Source organism: Manis pentadactyla, chromosome 16 (assembly GCF_030020395.1).
Source record: "Manis pentadactyla isolate mManPen7 chromosome 16, mManPen7.hap1, whole genome shotgun sequence".
Lineage (NCBI taxonomy): Eukaryota > Metazoa > Chordata > Mammalia > Pholidota > Manidae > Manis > Manis pentadactyla.
The window spans coordinates 36,810,410-36,837,410 of record NC_080034.1 but is presented as its reverse complement, the minus strand read 5'-3'; the positions used below and the strand labels follow the sequence as shown (position 1 = coordinate 36,837,410).

At 38.5% G+C, this 27,001-nt stretch overlaps 1 protein-coding gene and 1 long non-coding RNA gene across 3 annotated transcripts; one reads left to right on the top strand and one right to left on the bottom strand.

Moving 5' to 3' along the window:
* Positions 1-981: 981 nt before the first annotated feature.
* On the bottom strand, positions 982-27,001 carry PXT1 (peroxisomal testis enriched protein 1). The gene is made up of 3 exons (XM_036917444.2): positions 26,570-27,001; positions 5,414-5,544; positions 982-1,702 (listed from the first exon to the last, which is right to left on the bottom strand). The coding sequence occupies exons 1-3, from the start codon at positions 26,736-26,738 to the stop codon at positions 1,598-1,600; spliced, it is 405 nt and encodes a 134-aa protein (XP_036773339.2). The 5' UTR covers positions 26,739-27,001; the 3' UTR covers positions 982-1,597.
* Positions 4,639-5,510, top strand: LOC130681206 (uncharacterized). Of its 2 annotated transcripts, none has more exons than XR_008994276.1 (3): positions 4,639-4,801; positions 5,001-5,229; positions 5,382-5,510. It is a non-coding gene; the product is annotated as an uncharacterized LOC130681206 (long non-coding RNA). The 2 variants fall into 2 exon arrangements; XR_008994277.1 differs by having other exon boundaries at positions 5,379-5,505.

Sequence of the window (27,001 nt, the reverse complement as noted above, 5' to 3'; positions counted from 1 at the left end):
TATTTGCCCTTCACCCAGCAATCCCATTACTGGAAAAGGTGTATTCAACAAATACGCCCCCACATATCCCAAATGTGCATGGTTAATTCTTTCAACATGGCTTATAATACCAAATGATTAGAAACAACCCAGGTATCCATTAAAAAGTATCTGATGAAATAAGTTATAATACATCCACTTAACAGAAGCTCGTTATCTGACAGAGCTCTCTGAGGACTATGGCAAACTCTCCAAGCATAGCAATTAAGAACCTGGACTCTGAGGATAGCCTGCCTGGCTTGGAATCCCAACTATGTCATTTACTTGCTGTGTGTCCTTGAGCAAGTTTGTTAACTTCTCTATAAACTACTGCTTCAGTTTCCTTAATAGCAAAATAGAGCTAATAATAATAATACCTGTCTCATAAGGTTGCTATGAAGAGTAAACATTTGTAACTTAATATTTTTAAGACAGTGGAAATAGCGCACCATGCAAAACAAAAAATACCAAGGTACAGAACAATGTCCATTATATGTTACATTTTGTGTATAAATATATACATATATATATACCTATACATATATATGAAGTATTTCATGTATATGTATATACACTGGTATGTATACAAAGAAACTGGGGAAGTATATGTAACAAACTAATAACTTAATTGGAATTCAGTGTAGAAAATAGGAACAAGAGTTTTCATTGGAAACCTTTTTGTATTGTTTTGATTTTTTAACCATATGAATAAATACAGGCTTAAAAGAGTGAAGAAAGACATTTTGTGATCTGTTCCTTGCCAGCAAGCCAAAACCTAAGTAAGTGATGCTGGAACTGAACAAGCATTCATTGCCTGAGACAGACCAAAAAAATGGGGACTTTTCCCTTGGGAAAGACAAAGGCGATGCTACATATGATCAAAGCCTACAAAATTATGAACCCACATGAGTAGGAGCAAGTGGAATGTCTCCTTCACAAAAGAAATATCCACAGGTGTTTCATGCTCAATAAAATAACAATATTTATTTCTTGTTTTAAATTATTGTTTTTTTAAATAACACTTTTCCTACAAAGAACTCAAAAAGCTTTTATAGAACTTACAACAGCAAACTGTCTTAGTACTTGTAATACTTCTACAAGGTGGGAGAGAGGGAATATGAGGTAGACAGAAAGGTAAAAGGTGAATGGGACACTGCATATCTGGGCATGGGCAACAAGGGTAGGGCCAACAGCTCACTGCAGGCCTGGCGCCCAGGAAGGGCCATGAGAAAGTGCCCATTTCTGTGAACTCAGTTTCACGATAGAAGGAAATGTTCAAGGTTTCCTGATAAGGGACACTGGGACCATCCACAGCACTGGTGTTCACCAAGTGTCAAGGCCTCCTGGGTTCCTAAGTGTCCGTTGGGCTCTGCCATGGGGCAATCACAGACATCTCAAAGCTGGCTGCTCTGAATGGACAAATGGCCAGAGTCTGCAGTTTTCCAACAAACCAGGTATAAATCAACAGTGGTGGGTGAAGAGAGGGAAGTGGAAGAGGGTCTTTTTCCTGTCTGTTCCTATAGGATTCATGTTTTCTCAGAGGGTAGCAGGAAAACAGAACTTGACATTTACATTCCATTTACACCAAGTGGTTATTCCAGAGAAAGCGCAGCAGCCCATGAACTCCTCCGAAGAAAATGAAGATAAAATGAGCCAGTGCATCTCTGCCTTCCTGTTGAAGAGCCTGTTTAAAAAATAAAAATAAAAAAGAGGTTTAAAAAAAAAAGACCAGATCTTTGAACCAAAACCTCTCAAAACTAAATAGCAAAACAGAAGATGTCATTTTGAGAATGAAGATCTACTTGAAAACACTGAATCCTCGCTTGAGTGAATAGAATAAGAAATCAAGCTATGTGGCAGTCCAAGGACAACTGATTCAGCAGACAAAATTATAGCTCACAATTGGTGAGCTTCTTGCTAGGGAGATCCAAAAACAAGAGTAAAAGTTTCTTTAAATACATGAAAAATAGGAGAACCATGCCAGATTTGAAATTCTGTTAAAGTTGCTTGATTTAAGTCTTTAGCATTTTAGAGCCAAACTTAGGTAGAATTTTAAAAATATGCTGTGGTCTATTTAGAAATGTTTTAAAATTCATTTTTGAGGTACAAGACAAGGTATCTTTAAAACCCTAACCGTGTTAAGTGCTGTAAGAAAAGCTAGGGCATAAGGATAGCCATCTAGACAAATGGAATGGATTGAGAGCCCAGAAATAAATGCCCACTATTCACAATCAACTGATTTTTGACAAGCATTCCAAGGCACTTCAGTAGGGAAAGAATAGTCTTTTCAACAAATGGTGCTGGGACAACTGGATACCCATATGCAAAAGAAAGAAGATGAACTTTTAACTCACACCATATGTAAAAATTAACTCCAAATGGATCAAAGATCTAAATTTAAGAGTTAAAACTATAACTCTCTTAGAAGAAAACATAGGTATACATTTTCATGACTTTGGATTAGGTAATGGTTTGTTAAATATGACCCAACAGCACTAGCAACACAATTAAAAATAGATAAATTGAACTTCATCAAAATTAAAAACTTTTGGGCTTCAAAGAACACCATCAGGAAAGACAATCTGATAGATGGGAGAAAATATTTGCAAATAATATATATCTGATAAGGAATTTATATCTAGAATACATGAAAAACTCCTGAACTCAGTAATAAAAAGACAACCCAATTTAAAAATGGGCAACGGATCTGAATAGACATTTCTCTGAAAAGATACACAAATGACCAATGCACATGAAAAGATGCACAATTCTAACCATTATGGAACTGCAAGTCAAAACCACAATGAGATTCCTCTTAATGCTCACTAGGCTGGCTATAATCAAAAAGACAATTAATAAGTGTTGACAAGCATGTGGAGAAACCAGAACCCTTGTACCTGCTGGTGGGCCACAATGTAAAATGGTGTAGCCACTTCAGAAAATAGTCTGGAAGTTCCTCAAAACGTTAAACATAAGTTGTCATATGACTCAGTATGTGCCAAAAAGAATTGAAACCATATGTCCACAACAAACTTCTATATCAATATTCCCAGCATCATTATTCATAATAGTAAAAAAGTGGAAACAACCCAAATGTCCATCAACTGATCAATGGATAAACAAAATGGCAAACAATGAAATATTATTCAGCAATAAAAAATGGAGAACTGATATGTGCTACAATATGGATGAAACTTGAAAAACATATTATGCTAAGCAAAAGAAGCGAGACACAAAAGTTCATGTATTATGTTAATCCACTTAGGAGAAATGTCCAGGATAGGTACATCCATAGAGACAGAGAGTAGACTGGTGGGGCTGGGAGGAAAGACTGGTGACTGCTCTTGGGTTTGGGATATCTTTGTGGGGTGATGAAAATGTTCTAAAACTGATTGTAATGACAGTTTTAAAGTACCATAAGTATACTAAAAGCCACTCATTGTACAGTTGAAAGGGGTGAATTGTATGGTATGTAGATTTTATTTCTCAATAAAGTTTTTTTAAACAGAAAGGAAAGCCAGAGAAGTTCAGCATCAGTTTCTTAAGCTGCAGGGGTAAATTTAAGACACAATTACTTAAAAAGTAAGGGAAAGAAAGAAAAGGAGAAAAATGGGAAAGGAGTTACATCAAGCAGTGACTGGGTTGAGGCAAACATAGGAAATAGGTGGTAGTGATTTGTCCTACTTTGTTCTCTCTTCTTGAGAGAAAAAAAAATTAGAAGGAGCCATGAGTATTGAGAGAATTAGCTGATAAAGAAGCAAGAAAGTTGAACTAAGGACATTCCTCAGAATCATAAAGTGCAGTCATCAGCAACACTTTCCTACAGAAGAAACCGTAGCAGGGGGAGACGACCAACATCATGAGAATGTGATGAATGGTACAAAGCAAAGAGATGTTCAACTCCAGATACTGAAAGGGCAAGGACAAAAAAAAAATTAATATTTTGGCTTAAATGACATTTGTTGATCATTTTCTGTGGGTTAGTTCTCTGTTCTAAGTGAATAATAAAAGATGATCTCATTTAATTTTTACAACAGCCAGCTCTCTGCACCACAGCCAGTCTCCATTCTCCCAAAAGCTTTCACTCTATTTTGGGTAAAACCCAATCACCGACCATCAGTTCTTAAACTGAGGCCAACTCCTGGCTCCTGGACCTGAACTCACTCCATTCCAGCTATATGGCCTCCACGCTGTTCCGTAGGCCTGTTCCCTCTGCCTGGGACACTTTCCACCCAGGTGTTCCCAAGGCCCACTCCCCACTTCCAGTCTCTGCTCTGCTCAAATATCACCTTCCCAGAGAGGCCTTCCCTGATCACCCAACCAAAGTTGCTCTCCATCACTCAGTCTCCCCTAACCCTGCTTTGAGACCACATCACTGTCTGATGGGACTAAACAGCAGGCCAGTCATCTGCTTTACTGTCTGTCTCCCTCCTGCGTTACAGGTTCTGGGAGAGCAGGTGCATCTTCTTTCTCGCATTCAGACACCCAAAGCCTAGAACTGACTCTGGCATATAGTAAGTACTCAATAAATATTTATTTGAATGAAATTGGTCTATCAAATACATTATTTGATTGCCTGTGTTTATTTCCTCTTTGTTTCCCTCTTACTTTTAGTAGCATTATTTTGGGAACTTCCATTCATATTTTGTCTCAGGGAATGTTTTGTTTGAGGGAATGGCCAAGTATTGTTCACATTTGGACCAGAGCATAAAAGAGGATAAGGCCCTTCTCAAAGCCACTGTGATGCAGAAGCAGTGATGAACAGGAAGTCATCATAGGACAGGTACATTTATGGGCAAGAAGTTGGCTCTGAGGGGCAGCCACCCCTCTTATTGTGAAATTCCATGTGATCATTCTCTCTCTGCCACCAACTACAGGTTGTTCTGGAAGAAAACTAAGTTGGCTATGGATTTTGACATCCCTCAGATTCAAACAGTAATCATTATTCTTTTCTGTTTTCCCTTATCTTAAATAATAATCAGGAGAACCAAAGCAATCAACAATCAACAGCAGTGGGGCTGATCATAACCTCTGGGATGGTGCTGCGAGGATGACCACAACCAAAGGCAGAGGTTCTTCTCCCTGATGGAGCATTAGTCTCACCTGGGGAGTTTTCAAAGTGCCTGATGCCCAGACCATACCTCAGGCCATCTTACCAGCTGCCAAACAATGCTGATGCTGCGGGTCCATGGACCACAGTTTGAGTAGCAGGTGTGAGTTCAAACACTGGCTTTGACTCAGGTTCACAATTTTCAGATCTAATGTTTGGTAATCTGGACATTATTAATCCATGTGTTCTTCTAATTTCTGGGCATCCCAGATACTTGGCACCTACTGTTCTGTTTGCTCTTTCCACCCAGCAGAGAGGTCCCTGCTGCAGAAACCAATGTCTCACCTCTTGAGCCATCCTATGATCAATGCTGTCTCCAATGTGTCTCAGCTTCACGGTCAACTCCTGGATTATTTCTTCCTGATGAAGGCTCTGGCAAATTCTATTCACCTTGGGCTGAAAAGGTGAACTGTGATCTGCATTGACAGAAGAGTTCAAAAGAGACAACCCCATAAACTGAGTGTAACTCACTCACCACTAGTTACTAAAAATTGTCTTAGACAATGAGAGGGATGAAATTCCATCATCACAATGATTATCAAAAAGAAAATCTTTGCAGTGGAATAGATCAGTTCTGTCTGTCCAATAGAAATATAATTCAAGCTACATATTAATTTAAAATTTTCTAGTACCCAAATCAGGTAAAAATAATTTCCATAATACAGTAGACTCTTGAGCAATGTGGGGATTAAGGGCACTGACCCCTCTAGCAGTCGAAAATCAGTGTATTATAACTTTAGACTCCTCCAAAACTTAACTACTAGTAGCATACTGTTGACTGGAAGCCTTATTGATAATATAAATAGTTGATTAACACACATTTTGTATGTTATATGTATTATATAATGTATTCTTAAAATAAAGTAACCTAGAGAAAAGAAAATGTTTTATCAAATTGTTGAAAATCTCCAAAAATGTTTCCAATATATTTATAGAAAAAATTTATATATAAGTGAACCAACTGTTCAAAGATCAACTGTATATTTTACTTAAGACAACATAGCCAACATACTATTATTACAACATATGATCAATATAAAATTATTAATATGCTTGTCATTCTTTCTGTTATACTTAAGTCCTCAAAATCCAGTGTTTTTTATACTTACAGTATATCTCAATCCAGGTACTAGCTTCTTTCACTGGAAAACTTTGATCTGTATTTAGATTTCATGAACTTTACAGTTAAAAAAGTAGGTTCATATATCCAAGTTGTTCCAAACACACTTAAAAATTTCCCAACAGAGGGGCTTAAAGATGGCTGTGTGAGAAGTGAGTCAGAAACCTCCTCCCAAAACCATATGTAATATGAAAATACAGCAAATACAACTAATCCTGAAAGAAGGACTGGAAAGAAGACTGTGACAGACTGCCTACATCTAGGGAAAAGAGAAAACCTCATGGAAAAGGGTAAAGTAGCAAATATACAATCCAGCGGGACCCAAGCTCTCCCCCAGCCCCCAGTTTACTAGACTGAGGAAGAGAAATGGATCAGGGAGGGAGTAAAAGCCTAGGACTTCTGAACACCACTCCTGGAGACTAAATTACATGGTGCTATGTAGATTAGTGGGGTTGGAAAGCAATGACAGGCAAAATACTTGGAGAGACTGAGATTACAGCTGCTTATGGAGAACAGGTACCCCAAACCAGTAACTCCAGGACAAAAGAAAGGTGGGCACTTTGAAAGACTTCCCAATGGCGAGAGGGCTGCTAAAGGGGCAAGGATTACACAAAGCTTGCTGCTCAGGAGAAAGGAGAGGTGGACAAAATTGTCCCTGCACACTCAGCCCAGCAGGTTGAGAACTTTCAGGAGCTTCAGGCACTCCATTCTCCTGGCTGGCAATGAATGCCGAGGCACCCCACTGCGATACACAGCCTGCCGCTCCTTCCTCCCCACCAGCATCGGCTCATAAACCTGCTGCCCCCACCATTGCACCAGGCCAGCCAGAGGGCAGTCACACCTAGGGCAGCTACTGGGGCATAACACAGGGGCTCCTCCATGCATGCTCAACTCACTGGCCATGGCAGTGGAAGCAGGCACTGCAGCCAGGAAGCAGGAAAGAGCTCATTCCTCCCCTCAGGCAACAGTGCAACTCCCTTGCAAACCCCGCCATCATTCCAGGTGCTGGGAAGCTCTAGAGAGTAGAGCTTCTGGGCACTAGAGAGTGCCACCTACACAAAGTTATTATTCCATAATAATCATTACAAACGTGAATGGCAAAATAACCTGGTACAACCCAAAATTCCACAAACACCAGAAAGAGGCTAAGTGAAACTGAAAGCATCAATCTTCCTGAAAAAGATTTCAAAATAAAAATCATAAACATGCTCATGGAGCTACAGAAAAATAGTCAAGACCTCAGGGAAGAATCCAAGAAAGAGATAGAAACATTTAAAAATAGAGTATCCAAAATGAAACATTCAATGGAGGGATATAAAAGCATATTAGATGAGGCAGAGGAGATGGTAAATGAAATACAAATTAGAGAACGGAAATACAAAGAAGCTAAGACACAGAGAGAAAAAGAATCTCTAGGAATGAAAGAATATTAAGAGAACTGTGTGACCAATCCAAATGAAACAATATTTGCATTATAGGGGTACCAGACGAAGAGAGAGAAAAAGGGATATAAACTGGCTTTGAGGAAATAATTGCTGAACATTTCCCAATCTGGGAAAGGACATAGTCTCTCAGGCCATGGAGGTGCAGAGATCTCCCAACACAAGGGACCAAAGGAAGACAACATCAAGACATACAATAATTAAAATGACAAAGATCAAGGACAAGGACAAAGTATTAAAAACAACCAGAGATAGAAAAAGATCACATACAAAGAAAAATTCATCAGGCTGTCATCAGATTTCTCAGAAGAAACTGTACAGGCCAGAAGGAAGTAGCATGATATACTTAATGCAATGAAACAGAAGGGCCTCCAACCAAGAATACTCTACCTGGCAAGATTATCATTTAAATTTGAGGCAGGGATTAAACAATTTCCAGATAAGCAAAAGGTGAGAGAATATACCTCCCATAAACCATCTATGCATTGTATTTTGGAGTGACTGCTCTAGATAGAAGTGCTTCTAAGGCAAAATAGCTGTCACCAGAGAAAATAAAACCACAGTAAAGGAAGTAGACAAATTAATTACTAAGCAAATGCAAAACTAAATCAACTACCCCCAAAGTCAGTGAAGGGACACACAAAGAGTACAGAATATGACACCTAATATATAAATAGTGGAAGAGGAAGAAAAATAAAGGAGGGGGAAAAAAAGAACCTTTAGATTGTGTTTGAAAGAGTGTACTAAGTGAGTTAAGTTAGATTGTTAAATAGTAAATAAGCTACCTTTGAACCTTTGGTAACCATGAATCTAAACCCTGCAATGGCTGTAAGTACACATCCCTCAATAATCACCCTAAATGTAAATGGACTGAATGCACCAATCAAAAGACATAGAGTTACAGAATGGATACAAAAACAAGACCCATCTATACACTGCCTACAAGAGACTAACTTCAAACCCAAAGACATATACAGACTAAAAGTGAAGGGATGGAAAAAGACATTTCATGAAAATAATAGGTGGAAAAAAGCAGGAGTTACACTGCTTGTATTAGACAAAATAGACTTCAAAACAAAGAAAATAACAAGAAACAAAGAAGGACATTACATATTGATAAATGGGTCAGTCCAACAAGAGGATATAACCATTTTAAATATCTATGCACCCAAAGCAAGAGCACCTACATATGTGAAACAAATACTAACAGAATTAAAGGGGGAAATAGAATGCAATGCATTCATTTTAGGATACTTCAACACACAACTCACTCCAAAGGAGAGATCAACCAGACAGAAAATAAATAAGGAGACAGAGGCACTGAACAACACATTAAAACAGATGGACCTAAATGACATCTACAGAACACTCCACCCAAAAGCAGCACGAAACAAATTCTTCTTAAGTGCACATGGAACATTCTCCAGAATAGACCACATACTAAGCCACAAAAAGAGCCTCAGTAAATTCAAAAAGATTGAAATTGTACCAACCAGCTTCTCAGACCACAGAGGTATGAAACTAGAAATAAATTATGCAAAGAAAACAAAAAAGCCCACAAAAACATGGAGGCTTAACAACATGCTCCTAAATAATCAATGGATCAATGACCAAATAAAAACAAAGATCAAGTAACATATGGAAACAAATGAAAACAGAAACTAAACACTGCAAAATCTGTGGGATGCAGCGAAGGCCATTCTAAGAGGGAAGTACATAGCAATACAGGCTTATCTCAAGAAATAAAAGCAATCCCAAATGAGCAGTCTAAACTCACAATTAATGAAAGTAGAAAAATAAGAACAAATGAGGTCCAAGGTCAGTAGAAGGAGGGACATAATAAAGATCAGAGCAGAAAAAAAATTGAGAAGAATAAAACAATAGAAAGAATCAATGAAACTAGGGGCTGGTTCTTTGAGAAAAAAACCAAAATAGATAAAACCCTGGCCAGACTTTTCAGAAAAAAAGAGAGTCTATATACATAAACAGAATGAGAAATGAGAGATGAAAAGTCACTATGGACACCACAGAAATACAAAGAATTATTAGAGAATACTATGAAAAATTATATGGTAACAAACTGGATAACCTAGAAGAAATGAACAACTTTCTAGAAAAATAAAACCTTCCAAGGCTGACCCAGGAAGAACCAGAAAATCTGAATGAACCAATTACCAGCAACGAAACTACCTAAGAACAAAATGCTTGGACCAGATGGCTTAACCACTGAATTTTATCAAACATTTAATGAAGACCTAAGACCCATTCTCCTTAAAGTTTTCCAAAAAGTAGAAGAGAAGGGAATACTTCCAAACTCATTCTATGAGACCAGCATCACTCTAATACCAAAACCAGGCAAAGACACTAAAAAAAAAGAAAATTACAGGCCAATATCCCTGATGAACATAGATGCAAAAATACTCAACAAAATTTTCTCAAATTGAATTAAAAAATACACCAAAAAGATCATCCATTATGATCAAGTAGGATTTATTCCAGGGATGCAAGGATGGTACAATATTCAAAAATCCATCAACATCATACACTACATTAACAAAAAGAAGGAAAAAATCACATGATTATCTCCATAGATGCTAAAAAACCATTTGACAAAATTCAACATCCATTCATGATAAAAACTCTCAACAAAATGGATATAGAGGGCAAGTACCTCAAAATAAGAAAGGCCACATACTACAAACCCACAGCCAACATCATACTGAAGAGCAAAAAGCTGAGCAGGAACAAGACAAGGATGCCCTCTCACCTAACTTTTATTCAACATAGTTCTGGAGGTCCTAGCCACAGCATTCAGACAACACAAAGAAATAAAAGGCATCCAGATTGTTAAGGAAGAAGTTAAACTGTCATTGCTTGCAAATGATGTGATATTTTACATAAAAAACCCTAAAGAATCCACCCCAAAACTACTAGAACTAATAACTGAATTAAGCAAGGTTGCAGGATGCAAAATTAAAACACAGAAATCTGTTGCATTCCTATACACTAATGATGAACTAGCAGAAAGAGAAATCAGGAAAACAATTCCATTCACAATTGCATCAAAAAGAATAAAACACATAGGAATAAACCGGAATAAACCTAACCAAGGAAGTGAAAGACCTATACTGTGAAAACTGCAACTGTAAGACACTCCTGAGAGAAATTAAGGAAGACACCAATAAATGGAAATATATCCGTGCTCATGGATAGGAAGAATTAATATTGTCAAAATGGCCATCCTGCCAAAAGCAACCCTATCAAAATACCAACAGCATTCTTCAATGTACTGTAACAAATCATTCTAAAATTCATATGGAACCACAAAAGACCCTGAATAGCCAAAGCAATCCTGAGAAGGAAGAATAAAGCTGGGGCAATTGTGCTCCCCAACTTCAAACTCTACTACAAAGCCACAGTAATCAAAACAATTTGGTACTGGCACAAGAATAGACCCATAGATCAATGGAACAGACTAGAGAGCCCAGATATAAACCCAAGTATATATGGTCAATTCATATACGATAAAGGAGCCCTGGATATACAATGGGGAAATGACAGCCTCTTCAACAACTGGTGTTGGCAAAACTGGACAGCTACATGTAAAAGAATAAAAAGGGATTACTGTCTAACTCCATACACAAAAGTAAACTCAAAATGGATCAAAGACCTGAATGTAAGTCATGATACCATAAAACCCTTAGAAGAAAACATAGACAAAAATCTCTTGACTATAAACATTAGCAACTTTTTTCTGAACACATCTCCTCGGGCAAGGGAAACAAAAGCAAAAATGAACAAAAGGGACTAAATCAAACTTAAAAGCTTCTGTACAGCAAAGGGCACCATCAGCAGAACAAAAAGGCATCCTACAGTATGGGAGAATATATTTGTAAATGACAGGTCCAACAAGGGGTTAACATCCAAAATATATAAAGAACTCACTTCAACACCCAAAAAGCAAATAACCCAGTTAAAAAATAGGCAGAGGATCTGAACAGACACTTCTCCAAAGAAGAAATTCAGATGGTCAACAGGCACATGAAAAGGTGCTCCACATCACTAATTATCAGGGAAATGCAAGTTAAAACTACAATGAGATATCACCTCACACCAGTTAGGATGGCCATCATCCAAAAGACAACAACAAATGCTGGTGAGGATGCAAAGAAAAGGGAACCCTCCTACACTGCTGGTGGGAATGTAAAATAGTTCAACCATTGTGGAAAACAATATGGAGGTTCCCTAAAAAACTAAAAATAAAAATACCATTTGACCCAGGAATTCCCACTCCTAGGAATTTACCCAAAGAAAACAAGATCCCAGATTCAAAAAGACCTATGGACCCCTGTTTATTGCAGCACTATTGACAATAGCAAAGACATGGAAGCAACCTACGTGTCTGTCAGTAGATGAATGGATAAAGAAGAGGTGGTACATATACACAATGGAATATTATTCAGCCATAAGAAGAAAACAAATCCTACCAATTGCAACACCATGGATGGAGCTAGAGGGTATTATGCTCAGTGAAATAAGCCAGGCGGAGAAAGACAAGTACCAAATGATTTCACTCATATGTGGAGTGTAAGAACAAAGAAAAAAACTGAAAGAACAAAACAGCAGCAGGCTCATAGACTCTAAGAAGGGACTAGTGGTTACCAAAGGGGAGGGTTGGGGAATGATGGGTGGGGAGGGAGGGAGAAGGGGATTGAGGGGCATTATGATTGGTACACGTGGCTTGGGGTGGTCACAGGGAAGACAGTATAGCATAGAGAAGACAAGTAGCAACTCTGTGGCATATTGCTATGCTGATGGATAGTGACTGTGGTGGGGTGTGTGGGAGTGGACTCGATAATATGGGTAAATGTAGTAACCACAATGTTGCTCATGTGATACCTTCATAAGATTGTATATCAATAATACCTTAATAAAAAATAAAGAAACTTAAAAAATTCCCAACAATTAAAGCAAGTATCAGTTTTCAAACTTATATTAATTAAAATAAAGAAAGCTTGAAAGTCAGATCCTGAATTGCACTGGCTATATTTCAAGAACTCAATAAACAAATGAGGTTAGTAGTTATTGTACTGGAAAGCTCATGTCTGGATCTTTACATTTTTTTAATTAGATTTTTCCATTTAATGTTTATACCCATAATCCTCTAATGAGTTCCTCCAAAACCTATTTGCTTTTGGCAACCAATGAGTGTTTTTAAGCAACATTATGAGTAAACTACTGTGTGGGTGCTTTGAGGAACTTATAAAGAATAAAGAGAAGGTTTCTGTCCATCACTTGTTTACAACCACTGTTTAGGGATGAAATAATTCCCAAGTGCTTTAGGAACACAGAGGAGGAGGAAATAAATTTGGGCTAAAGTAGATGTAAGTAAGTACGGCTCCAGAAATATGGCAAGTTTTGCACAGAACCTGTGAGGATTTTTGATTTTTCAGACTTTGTCCTGAGAGAATAAGCCCTGTCCTCAAAGAGTCAGAGAGACTCTGTCTCCCACTACAATTCAACATATTATAGTAAGAGCAAGGTCTGCACAGAGAAGTCAGGGAAGATGTCCCAAAGAAGATGATATCTGAGTTCAGTCTTGAAGGATGAAAGGTAAAATCAGCCAGGAGAAGAGAGAGATGGGGAGAGGGCCAGCAGCAAGGAAGTGGCAAATAGGACATTCCAGGCAGAAGGATCACCTGAGCAAAGGCGTGGGGTGACAGACATTGAGGTTTTGTGCACAGACAGTAAGTGGTGTTACTGTTGAAAGGCAGGGAGTGATGGAAGACCAAGTTAAGCAAGTAGGCAAGTGCAAAATCATGAAGGCGTAGTAAGAGGCTTGGACTTTATCCAGTACTGGACTTTATCCTGTAGACCCACTGAAGGATTTTAAACAGGAAATGACATGATCTGATTTGCTTTCTAGCTATTTCTCTCTGGGACCAGAATGGAGACCGGTAAGACTTACGGAAGGGAACACATTTAGAGGCTACTGCAAAAGTCCTGGGGAGAGATGATAAGGAGATGCCTAACAATAACTAACATGCTTAGCATATGTCAGACCACACTTCTATTATCTTGCTAACTACTCCCTCACAGTGACCCCCAGCAGGTCATCAGCCATGTTACAGATGAGAAAGCTATGGTTTAGAGCAGAGGCTTTCAAACTTGGCTCCACTTTGGAATCCCTTGGGGAGGATTTTAAAATTCCCAGTGCTCAGGCCTCACTCCAGTCCATTGAAATCAGAATCCTGGGAGTGTGACCAAGCATCCGTATTTTTTAAAGCTCCCCAGATGGTTTCCATGTGCAGCAGGTTTGAGGACCAGTAGTCTAGAGATGTTGAGTAACTTGCTTAGGGTTTGAAAGCCAATGATTTTGAAAGCCAGGACTTAAATCCAGGTCTGTCTGGCTGCAAAGCCTGTGCTCAGCACACAGAGCCTGAACCAAAGTGGTACTAACAGGGGTGGAGTGGTGAGAACAGATTCTATAAATATTTAGGAAGCAGAATAGACTGAAATTGGTGATAGAGTAGATGAGAAAGTGAGGGAAAGGGAAATTTCTACTCTTCCAGTTCTAAAGACTGGAAAGGTGATGGCAGCAGCCTATAAGAGAATGGGGGTCAGGGGAGGACAGGCAGGTAGAAAGAGAAAGAAGAAAATGTGAGTTCATTTATAAATTTAAGGTACCTGTAGGGCATCTTAGCAGGTGTCTGGATAATATCTGAAGCTCAGGGAATGTCAGAACTTAAAATAAGGATTTAAAAGTCATCATTCATGCATTTATTCAATAAAAATACAGGACAGTGGATCAGATATTTCAGAGTTTGTACAACTGATGACATAACTTCTGGATAATGATGGTCAACAAGGTAGGAAAAGAAGGGGGAATCAGGAAAAAAAAAGATGTTTCCTAATCATCTTTCAACTCTTGTTGAAAATTTCTTTCTAAAGTATACTAATGGGCATTGCTACTTGGCTAACTATGGTGTACAGAATATAACTGTGGGTGTGTTGATGATAATGATTCAGAATCCTGAAACACACCTTAGGATCCTTGTATTAAAGATGTCACATTGTCTCACTTGCCCACACCCTATTCTAAAAGAGTCTGTCCTACTGCCTAAGCAATCAAGTTCTTTCTTACCCTAACCCCAGGTCACAGTTGATTGGGTCAGAAATGGACACCTGACCCAAGAGCAAATAAACCATTGGCTGGCCATGTACTCAGAGCCTAGTTCCAAAAGTGAGCAGGGTCCCACTTCTGTTTAATGTAGACTAGGAGACTAAGGGAGTCATTGGCAGTGGGACCAGGAATGCCACAGGAGTATGTTGGGTCCAGAGTAAGTCAAAGCCATTTGTAAGTGAAAATTATGAAGGGGAAGGAAACATTCAAAGGACAGGCAGGGGAAGCTGGTTGGCAAAGAAGAACTGAACAGAACAGACATTCAGAAAGAAATCAAATTAAAAAATATATGTATGAAAGAGAAAAGAAAAAATTAACCGCAGAGTTGCCCCAGAACCTGAATCCTCCATGTTCAGTTCTTTTCCATAAGCATCCTCACCAGAAAACACAACTTTCTGGAACCAACCAGAGTAGGTTTCTCTTCACTACAACCAAAAAAATAATCATAGATGTATCAATTATCATTGTCCAAAGCTGTCAAAATTAGACAAAACTATGTAGAAAATTGTGTTGGCCATAATTGAGCTTCAGGACAGACTCTGAAAATGAAATTTAAAAATTAAGTTCCCGATACTAGTGGCTTCTGGCTTCGGTTTTGGTCATTTATATCAATTACTCAAAAACATTGAATGCAAAATAGATCAAAAGCTCTGTTGGACTCTGACTATATATGACATTATTTGCTGGCTAGAGAGAGTTGGTGTACCTGTCCTACAGACATTTATATAATAAAATAGCTCTACCACAATATTATAAGTAATTTTATAAGATAACAGGAAATAAATCCTTACATCAAAGTTCAAAGTGATCATATATTAGAGAAGTGAGACACCTTGTCACAAGATCATCAAAATGAATGAAATGAAAAAGTAAACTCTTTATTATTTTCTAAGTATTGACTTTTTAATATCCAGAGCAGGGGAAAATCTCACTTTATGCTAAAAAGTTGTGTGAATATGTATATATACACACAGTTATGAAAACAAAATGGTCTGGCCCAGTGAGGAATTTGGAAAAATCTCATGGTTAATATTTTTGCAAGAATAATTCATTCATAGAGCAAATAAGAAGCCTCAATGTGATGGAACTTTTAAAAATATTGTTGCTGAGAATCCTATATGAGAAACTTTGACCAGATATTCCTTCATTTCCATTTAGGAAAACTTATAAGCAAACAAGCTCTTAAACTTTTATAAGTGTTTCTCCACTGCCAGCTATCACATGACTATTTTATTTTCTCCATGGCAATCATACTTTTATACTCATGACTTATTTACTAAAAATAAAGGTCTTACTAAAAATAGACTTCTGTTTCAAGACTGAGCACAAGCTGTTATATTCTGTACACCATAGTTAACCAAGTAGCAATGCCCATTAGTATGTTTTAGAAAGAAATTTTCAACAAAAGTTGAAAGATGATTAGGAAACATCTTTTTTTTCTTGATTCCCCCTCCTTTGCCTACCTTGTTGACCATCAGCCATTATCCAGAAGTTATGTCATCAGTTGTACAAACTCTGAAGTATCTGATCCACTGTCCTGTATTTTTATTGAATAAATGCATGAATGATGACTTTTAAATCCTTATTTTAAGTTCTGACATCCCCTAAGCTTCAGATATTATATCCTAATCCCTCTGACCCCACCAAAATTAAAGTATGAAACAGAATAAAACCACAACAATGAAGAGAAATGGGAGTCAGGGTCAACAACAGATGAGAAATCTGTACATGTTTCTGGAAGGCTGAAAACAGATGCAACAAAACACGGAGAAATGAGCCAGGCAGAGAAAGAGCCGAGAACCTACCACAGGGGCTCCCGAAGCCTGGAAGCCCCCTTTACTCCACCAATACCTCGAGGCTGGGTGAGGGAGACATGCCACTGACTGGAAGTCTGATGGAGATCAACTGAGCCACTTGGTACACTTGACACCTCCAGCCCACTGTACCCTGCTCAGATTCCAGGCCAAAAAAACAAAAAACAAACCATTCTTCTCTAATGGAAGAGAACAAATCTTGTGGAGAAATCCAAAGCTTCTTTGTGGGTGTTGGTGCCTCAGATTAAAGGTCTCTTTGTTCTAGCATTTAAGGGGCCCAGGGTTAGAAAGCTAGCTCCCTAACCATCTCCCTAAAGTGTCCCTGACAGACACAACCTACTCAGAGCCCTCCTATGCCCTAGTTGAGTCCCCACTCAGCAGGGAGCCCTAGAGAGGCAGTTAGGCATCAGAATGGTAAAATTCTGAAGCCAGATCCCTTGGGTTCAAAGGCAAAATCTGCTACAGATAAAACTGTGTAACCTGGGGCAAGATTACTTAATCTCTTGATGCATCTGTTTCTTTAACTGTAAAATGGGACGAATAATGTATTATTTCAACAATTCTAGGATTTCTTTAATGCCCCCAAAATCAGAATGTGTTTTATAATCTATAGCATGTCATATTTCAACAGCATTGTTTACCTTCTCAGTTGTAAACAAAATAATGGTACATTTTATAACCAATGAAATACTAAATTTAATGAAACACCATAGTAACTACCTCATAGAAAGGTTGCTGAGATGAGTAAATCAGTTAATATATTTAACCTGCAGAGGACAGTGACTGGAACATGGTTAAACACTACATAATGTTAACTATAGCTACCACTGGGAAAACAGTCCTACTCACAGCAGAAAAAAGCCACACCAGCTACCCAGTCCATATTTTTTAGAATAATGGATGAACACCAGGCAATTGAAAACCACAGAATGAAAGAGAAATACCAGATAAATAAAGAGAACAGTGATCCTGAAGAAAATTATATAATTCAGGGAACAGAAGATAATGTTTGCAAGTTCTAGTGTTACATGTTTAGAGAGATTTAAGAAAATATTACATTCAGGAAACAAAAGACAATGCTTGAATAAAGAATTACTTAGAACAAAATCTTCCAGATGTCAAAAATATCACTGCCAAAATTAAAAATACAACTGATGGTCTAAAAAATTAAGAGAAGGAAATCACTCAGAAAAAAACATCAGAAGTTGAAAAATAGAAAATATAGGTCATAAGGAGGACCAGTATGATTAATAGGAGTCCCAGGAAGAGAGAGATAGAGGGGGAAATTAGCAAACCAAACAGTATAAGACAGCCTCCCAGAACTGAAGGTCACCAAACTTCAGATTACAAAGTCCCATTGGAAAAATAAAAAAGCTATCAGGACAATAAAAGGGAAAATAAAAAGACTGAAATTTCAAAACATCAGGCATAAGGAGATGCTAAACATCTCCAAAGAGAAACACAAATTAGTTTGGTGACTAACTTCCCACCAACAATGGATACTAGAACATAGTGGAAAATTAGTGCCCTCAAAAATTTCATAAAAAATTACTTTCAGCCTAGAATTCTATGCCTAAATAAACTCTCAATAATATGCAAGAGGTGAATAAAGACATTTGCAGACACACAAAGACTCAGAAAATTTCTCTCCCATTCACAGTTTCTTATGAAGTCTTTGAGGAAGTATTCCAGTAAGAGTATGACTAAACCAACAAAGAAAGGAAAAGATTTAGAAGGTGAATTCAACCCATGTGAAGGGAAATCCCAGGTTGAAATGGTGCAATAAGGCTCAGAAAGTGACTACACTGGAGCAAGAGAACAGCTCTAGAAGGGAAGTCCCCAGGGAAAGGGAGATTTGATAGAAAACATATTAAGGAAAAGAAAACAAAAATTGGGGAAACTTGAGGATATCATAACTACAAATCACATTGGGGGAGGGGAGGAAACGCAATGAGAAAGCCCAGAAAACAATAAAAAATCTACAGGAAGATTATGGTCCAAACATGAAGCAAATTAATATGTGGCTTAAATTTAAACTGAAGGAATTATTTTATAGTGCCCTCTGAAAGGCTATTCCTCTGTGTTACACTTTGCAGTACTTTACCTGTATGACTAGGCATAATCTTAAGCAATTGCAGCTCTAGTCCCTTGTTTCATTTGCTTCATTACTGGGAGGTGATTATCCTCAGGTAAAATCAGTACATACAGACTTTTTGCTGGTAGCCATCACCCTTAAATCCTGGAGCCTTAAGAGAGCTTGAAGAGAGTGTTTGCACAACCTTTTACCTTTGGAATGCTGACACAACAGGTGGACAAGAATGAGGTATAATGTTCAGGAAGTCTTGGCCTCTCCATATGCTGGACCATCTGCTTCCAGATTGGAAAACAGATGCCTCCCTTTTGCCAAGACAAACCACATCACCAGAACTCAAGGCTTCATCTCAAACTTAGTGTGACCTCTTCTTTTAATTGAGGAAAGTGGCTTTTTTAAGAAAAGCTTTAAGCCATTAGTTAGTACTCTGAATTCAATCACTTTGAACAATTAAATCTTTCAAGTAAAAATCAGCAGCAATTGCCTCATCTCAAAGGACACACTTGCTCATCTTCAATTAAACGCATTATACTTGAATGTTCAATTGCTAACAACACTTGATCTGAATAATATTTTTTAAAGAATTTGCTTAAATTTAGCAGGACTACTAACCAATCTCAGGAAGGCTCAAAGTCACTTGTGAAGGACAACCTGCTTCTTTAAAAAAGCATTACTGGTATCCCTCAGGATTGAAGTACAGCAAAAGAGAACTGGTCACGCAGTAAGGACGAAAAGAAGCTTGCACTATAGTGAAATGTGCATCTGAGTGAGACTTGGCATCACTAAGCGTAGACTACCCTCCAAGAGAGCCCTAATGGAGGAATGAGAGAGTGGGCAGGAGCAAGGAGAGGCGCTGAAGGAATGTTCTAAGTTGAGAGTCTTGAGCAGGTTTGTAGATTAAGGAAAGGAATTCGAGAACAGTAATGTAAAATGGAAGATAGAGTAGGGCGAATTGTTGAGGCAAAGTCCCAGAGGTTTAGGAACAGTAAGAATGAAAACACATGGAAGATTAGCTTTGAACAGGAGGGGGTCCCACCTTCCTATGAGTTAAGATAGGAGATCACATGTGATGCTCACCTAAGGACTTCTGATGAAAGGGTGAAGGAGATTCAGGTGCTTATCCCAAAGACATCAGTTTTGTACATGGAGCAGAGAACTAGGCCATATGATAAGGAAGAGGGGGATCCTAACAGAAGTGAAAAGAAGAAAACTGACCATAGTAGTACAACAGGAGCTGAAGACCACTGTCATGCCCCTAGCCCCCCCAAAAAGGAAGAAAAAATATGTATATGACCTTGGTGGGCATTCCCTTTCCAGCTGGCAAGGGTCCTAAACTTGTAGCTAAAGGAAAAAAAATTTTATCCTATCCTCCCAAAGAAGAAGCTTCAGTTACTTTCTAATTTCCTGTTCTTAGGCAAGTTGTTAGCTTCTCTGTGCCTCATTTTCCTACTTTGTTAAAAGGAATTTTTAGATTCTCATGAATATTAAACAATGATCTTTCTAAAGTGCCTGATATACAATAGGCCCTATGTTGTATGTCTTAGCTACTAACATTGGACTTGGGTGTTAGACAATATTTACATAGATACAGTAGTGTAAACTGAGATTTTTGGTTTTTAACTTTTAGAATCAACTGATAGACAAAGCATGGAAGAGTTGGTTGTGCCTGGAGGTCAGAATGTAAATGTTAACAACCCTGGCTCTCCCAAAACATGAAAAGTAAAGGGGACAAACAGCAGGCTGTGGAAGGCTGAGTGAAAACAGGGCAGGGAAGTTAGTATCTTTATCTTATAAAAGGATCATGATATTGCTGAAAAGACATGAAATAATAGGAAACGAGAAATAAGAAATTAAAAATTTTTTAATTGTTTATAAAGATAACAAATTAGAAGTATTAAAATAATTTAATTATCAGACATGAGAAGAGAGAGTCTAGTATGGGCTAAACCTCACCTGTCATATCAAGGAATCAAGGGATGGCATCAATTTGATAAACCAGAAGATTAAAAGAGTAAACATACATTATCTAAACACTGTTGTCAAATATGGCTCCACATGACTATCAGCTTGGAAACTTAAAAAAAATTTTTTTTTGGTCTTGGAATAAAACTACACATAAGGTTTTTTAAACTCCCCAAATTATTCTAACATGCAGCCAGGGTTGAGAATCACTGATCTAGAAAAACTGGAAAGCGTTGCCAGTTAAAGAGTTTCCCTTATGGGAATGGGATAGTGGAATGTTGTAGAAATGAAAGGGAATGGCTGGATACTGACTGCATTCATTCATTCACTTTTTCATTCAACAAATATTGTAAAAGGTTTCCATGGACTTGAGCACTTGCATTTTTAAAAAATTTAATGCAACAAAAACACAGCATCATTACCTAAATCCACACTTTCAAATACACTGGGCAGCAACTGGGAACCACTTACTTATTCCTGAGAAGAAAGTGTATCACCTACACAAGAGGAAATAGTTGGGAAAAACAACCTTTCACAAGAGGGCCACCAGGCTGCAGGCTGACTGGGAGAAGAAAGGGAAGAGTGCCTAAGGGCACTGGAGGGCACCAACTCCCCCTCACAGCCCCCCCCCAGCCCTGCTGCCAGATGCCACTGAACCAGGGCTGCCAGTGGGGTTCAAAAGTAAAGAGCTCTGAGGGCAACAGTCCCCAGAGCGCCAGAACCTTGCAACAGAGTAAAGAGTGGGAAGAAGGTGGGGGAGAGGTCTGGGGGAGCTAGGGTCTTGTACATTAATTTCACCTCAGCCAAGGGCAAGCCCCTAAGTAGGTGGCTTACATAGTAGGTGAAATACCTAGCCCTGTGATCAAAACTGCAACCATACTGTCATTTCAGTTTCTATTGTTGGTTTCAAGAGTATTTTGAAACATATACATAGTGAAGATATTCTTACCTCATGCTATTTTGAAATAATACCCTAATGCTTAGTTCATACCACAGCAAGGATTATTTGACTTTTTTTTGTGAGAAAAAGTGAAGGTACCTGTGAGGACTGATTGCTCACCCAGCAGACAAGGTGCCCAGAGAGAAGAAAGGGAACTGACTAGGGAGAGCCTCCAAATGAAGATCACCTACTGCAAAATGTGTTTAGGACCAGCCCTGCTTGTGCCAGTCAAAAGGGTAATTATTTGTTAATTGATTAACTAATACCTGGGAAATACAAAATCTAGAATCTGCATTAGGAAAATAGAATACAAGTTGGGCAAGTTTCAGTTAGGGACGTTGGGAGAAATGGAGGCACTGTAAGGAAGCCAACGAGCCATGGGTAGCTCAATGGGGCAAGCAAAGGAGCAGAGAAGGGAAGACCTGGAGGTAAGATGCAACAAAGGATTGAGTGGGCCAAAAGCAAGACGTATGTTTTGCATTCTGGAACTCAACATAACAACTATTTACATTTTGTACATATCTGACCAACTGAATGGTGAAACCCTTGAGGACATGTATCTATTTCATAACTCTGGGACCTTGCTCAGGGCCTACACATAGAACGTATACTCATCAGATATTGTTGGTTATGATTATAAAGATATAGTTGCATAAGGGGGTGGAGAGAATGGAATAAAAAAGGTTAGAGTTGGATGAAAAATGTTGGCTACTCTGTAAGTTTATTTAAGGACAGCCTGACCTTTTAGTTTATTATCTAAGGAAAGCCTGACCTTTTAGTTTGTCTTGAAGACACTTCTGTCATTTTAAGTTGTAAAATAGCAGCATATTCACATATTTTAAACTCTTGGTATAGAACTTTATCAAAAACCTGGAGATACTTTCACAGTTGGTGGTGGGAGTGTAAATTGGTACAAACTCTGGGGGGTGTGGGTGGGCAACGTACCAAATTTTACAAATGCAAGTGTGTTCAAGGTTATTTGTTGTAGCATTGGTTTCAATGTTAAGTGATTGGAAACAATCCAAATATACATCAATAGGAGACTATTTAAATAAATTATGAAGTAAAAACAGTGTGCTTAATATGCTATCTTTTGTCTAAAAGGGTAGGGAGTATAAAAACCTATATTTACGGTTATTCATATTTGCATAAAGAGCCTCTAGAAGAATACCCAAGAATCTAAGATAAATGGTCGCCAATTATAGGGAATGATGAGAGTGGGAGCTGAGCAGATGGAAGAGAAGCATACAGAGGAGACTTCTCATCATATGCCTTTCCATATTTTTTAGTTTTCCAACCATGAAAATGTATTTTTAGGCAAACACTTATACACTTACATTGTACTTACGATGTGTCAGCCGCTGTTGCAAGTAACTCACTTTTTATTTACTTAACACACTTTTTCCAAAATTAATTTAAAAAGTTATCTCAGAAGTGTCATAATTGCATTGTGGTTATGCAGAAAAATATCTTTGCTCTTAGGAGACATGTGGAGTTATTTAGAGTTGAAGTTAGTATTATGCAACTTTATCTCATATGGTTTAGCAAAGAAAAACATCTGTGCATGTATTCGTGTGTGTGTGTGTGTGTGGTGTGTGTAGGGGGGGACAAAGAGAAAAAGATAAAGCAAATGTGGTCCCCCAAAATGGTGAATCCATGAGAAATGTTTATGAGTAATCATAGACTTATTTGTACTACCTTTTTGTAGATTTTTTATTTTCCATGGTAAATGTTGGAAGGGAAAGCAACCTCACAAAAGTCCTTAAAACTTAAATGTTTCCACAAACTGTTTGGACTGGTTTCCAAATCCCTTATAATATATTGCAACCTATCTGCCCAGCCTACTTTCTCTTCTTGAACTGTATGCACTAAACTGTATCTTCATTTGACCAAATCTTGCCTTTTAAGCATATCTCAAAAATTACTTACTCTAAATGCTTTGAATCTTCCAAAATAAAGTGATTTCTTACACTTGAATATCTACAGCACTTTTAGTTCTATTATGATACATCATATTCTACATTTTGTAATAATTATGGTATGTTTTTCTTAAAACAAGATGTTAATGCATATTAGATACGTATATTAGTATACTTAAATACAGGATACACATTGTCTGTCACAATATAATTATTAGGTTACAAGTTACTCTCTAAATACTTGGAATTGAAAGAAAAGTGTCTTGTGAGAACTAAGAGGCAAGATTAATGCATGGATAGTAACTGGGTGAGATGGGCAGTTACTGGAGAGGGAAAGGCTACCAGCTCTCCCTTGCTCAGGCTGTTCCCTCTGCCTGCAGTTCCTGGCCCCTTAACTGTTGCAGACCTCAGCCCAGGGGTTACATTACGAAGGAAGTCTTCTCTAACCTCCCTGTTGGGTCAAAGTCCCATTATAGCATCTGGACCTCTCATCGCATTGTATTTAACATTGGTATGTGTAACTGACTACTCTCTGCCTCCTTTACCAGACTGTACACTCCAGAAAGGAAGGGTTAGTACCATTTTTGTTCACCATTGTCACCCTAATACCTAGCACAGTGGCTGGAACATAGTAGGCCCTAGTAGCTTTTTGGAAGAAGAAAAAAAGAAACTGTGTCTATCTAGAGGAGGCAGGGGAGAGTTGGTGAGCCTTAGAAACAAAGAAAAACGGGTAAAAATAAGCATGCCAGCATTCTCAAAAGGAGAGAAAAGCTGAATAACTGGAGTCTATTGACTTCTACAATTAACGTATCCCATTTATACTGCTTATACACATCCATACATACATAGGGTTTCTTTAATTCAGCCCTTTCCTATCAATAACTACTACGTTTTTAGAGGTGGACAGGGCCTTTTATGCATTTTTAATTTCCGATGAGTTCCTAATTTCCCTTAAATGAATCATCAGGATCGTTGCTCTGGACTTCCCAAGGTCCTACCCACCCCCTCTACTTCTAAGAAAAAGTGGCTTTAAGTTCCCCTTACAAAAATTATGGGTTTGTTTTTCCAAAAGCTGTGTTCATACGTGTAGACTTCCCTAAAGTAAGAGAGTTAAAATTGGCCTTCAGTGAGTCACTTTCCAGCCAAGAATGGCTTGTGATTTCCATCTTCAGTCTGTGTCGCAGCCCCGGATCAAAGCCACTGCCGGGGTAAGAGGACCTTCAATAATCAGCTTCCTCTGTACGACTTTTGCCTTGGGCAGTGCTTAGGGCTTTTTTGTTTGTTTGTTTGTTTGTTTAAGGGTTCCCGGCCGGAGAGCCTCCCAGGGTCTTCTGGGGAACCTCCCGCACACCGGCGGGAGAGCTACCGGCTGCGCAGCCCTGGCCCGCGCCTGGCGAGAAAAGCGCGCGCTCGGCCGGTTGGGCGGCAGCGGTCACGTGTGCTACCCGTGGCCAATGGGGAGCACACACGCCGCGCGGCGGCCAGGGGCTGGCTCCGGCGCCGCAGTGACGCGCCTTAGCGTTCCCAGCCGCTGACGGGACCCGACGGTCGGGAAGCTAGTTTCCCGCACTCCGGGGCCGGGCGCCTCCAATTACCTTGGCTTGGGCGTTCTCGACGCCGTGGTAACAACGCCCTGCAGTCTCACACCGGCCCCCTCAGGGAGCACCTCCTCCATTTCGTCAGCAATGTAATAAAAGGGAGAAACGCGCTGCGGCCTCCTGAGCCAGGAAAAATGGGGGCAGGAAAAGGCAGGCTTGCATCTGCCACCACCTCTAATTGGGGGTTCCTTGTTTCCAGTTGTTTGGTATTGAACATATTGGTGGCCCACCAGACTAAAATGCCAGTCACAATTTTTACATACATAGAAAAACGAGAGTTCTAGGCATGAAACCAAACGTGTACATTAGGTTGTTGGCTGTTACTCTATAAATCAAACGTGGTAGCATCGGAATTTTTCACACTGCTGCTGTTTTTGAAGTGAAACTAATTAGAAAAGCACTTGGGGTAAATGTGGCAACCACCCACAGGACACCTAGGAAGACACCCATCAGCTTCATGAGGAATCTGTGAGGTATAATGAGTGTGAAAACATACTGGTAAGGTTTACAATAAAACATAAGTTCTAGAAGAGTGGTGATGAATGAACAACTTCGCAAATATACTGAAAAACCACTGAATTCTGAGCTTTAGAAGGGTGAGTTTTATGGTGTATGAATTATATCTCAAAAAAAACAAAACATGTTTTAGAAGGTATTTATAAGTGACAGAATCTCAGGCTTTGAGACAATTGTTGACACCTGCACAGTTGAAAATTAAAAATTTTAGTCAATTGAGTTCCTTCTAGAAAATGGATACCATATTTGATACAGTGGCATGGGACCTATCAGGATGCTTGAATCTCCACCTTTTAAAATTGGAGGATAGTTTGAGATTAGTTTTAATAATACATTTCAGGTGTATAACATTTTTAATCTAAAAATCTAACCCCAACACTCTTTAATGTTCTTCAAAACATAAGACTTTAATATTCCAACATTTTGGGACATTTAGGAATCACACATTTTGCAAAAACAAAATTTCAAGTTTATCTTTCCTTCATGTGTTTTCCTGTATTGATAAAATCAAGAAGGAACCCAAACTGAATTTTCCCTACCTTAACAATGCAGATATCATTGGGTGAAGTTTAAAGGCAAATTTTTACTAAAGATGTGTTTGGTCTATTTTAGTTGATTTGGGATTATCTTAATTAGTTATCACAACAATGATTCGGGCTTATAGAAACTAAAAGATTTAATACTATGAAGCAAAGTCAGTTTCAGATTTCCACCACCTAATAACTTCAACAAATAGATTTAGCACTCTCCTTTTACAGTTAACACTTAAATGATCTACAGCCCAATTTTATATCCTCAGTACCAAGAAAAATACACACTAAGTAGAATATTTATCTTATACAAATAATATCTTACCTGTTTTCCTTGGCATGGCTGAAACTGCCTGGGAGCAAACAAGTCTGGTCATGTATGTCCTCTGAAAACTGTATTTCACCCACAGTGATTTGCAACAATTTGTTACTTTGGGAGAGGTATTCAGAAGTTCTTCAGGTTCATAAACAGTGGCAACATGTGCTTTCTTCATATTTTTTCCCTGTTGAAAAACATTTTTTCAGAGGATTTCCCCCATTTCTCAGCATGTATTTGGTTTGTGAGACAAATATTGATGTTCTAACAATACAAGCAGCTTTTATTCCACATATAAAAAGGTTATAGGTTTGGGTGGAAGATAGAAGAAGGTAATCTCTAAGGTCTTTTTCAACTTAGATAAACATCTTTCTATGTTGCTTGGTCTTTAGATCTGCTACACCACTCCACATCCTCCTCTCCCAGCAGTTTTTCTTCATC

Excerpts from the sequence above, each read along its gene's own strand:
- PXT1 (XM_036917444.2), bottom strand. The coding sequence starts at position 26,738 with ATGAAGAAAGCACATGTTGCCACTGTTTATGAACCTGAAGAACTTCTG. Across the intron at positions 5,545-26,569 it reads AGCCATGCCAAGGAAAACAG|ATCACAGTTCACCTTTTCAG; the intron begins GTAAGATATTAT and ends CTGTCAATGCAG. Across the intron at positions 1,703-5,413 it reads ATCATAGGATGGCTCAAGAG|GCTCTTCAACAGGAAGGCAG; the intron begins GTGAGACATTGG and ends TTTTTTAAACAG.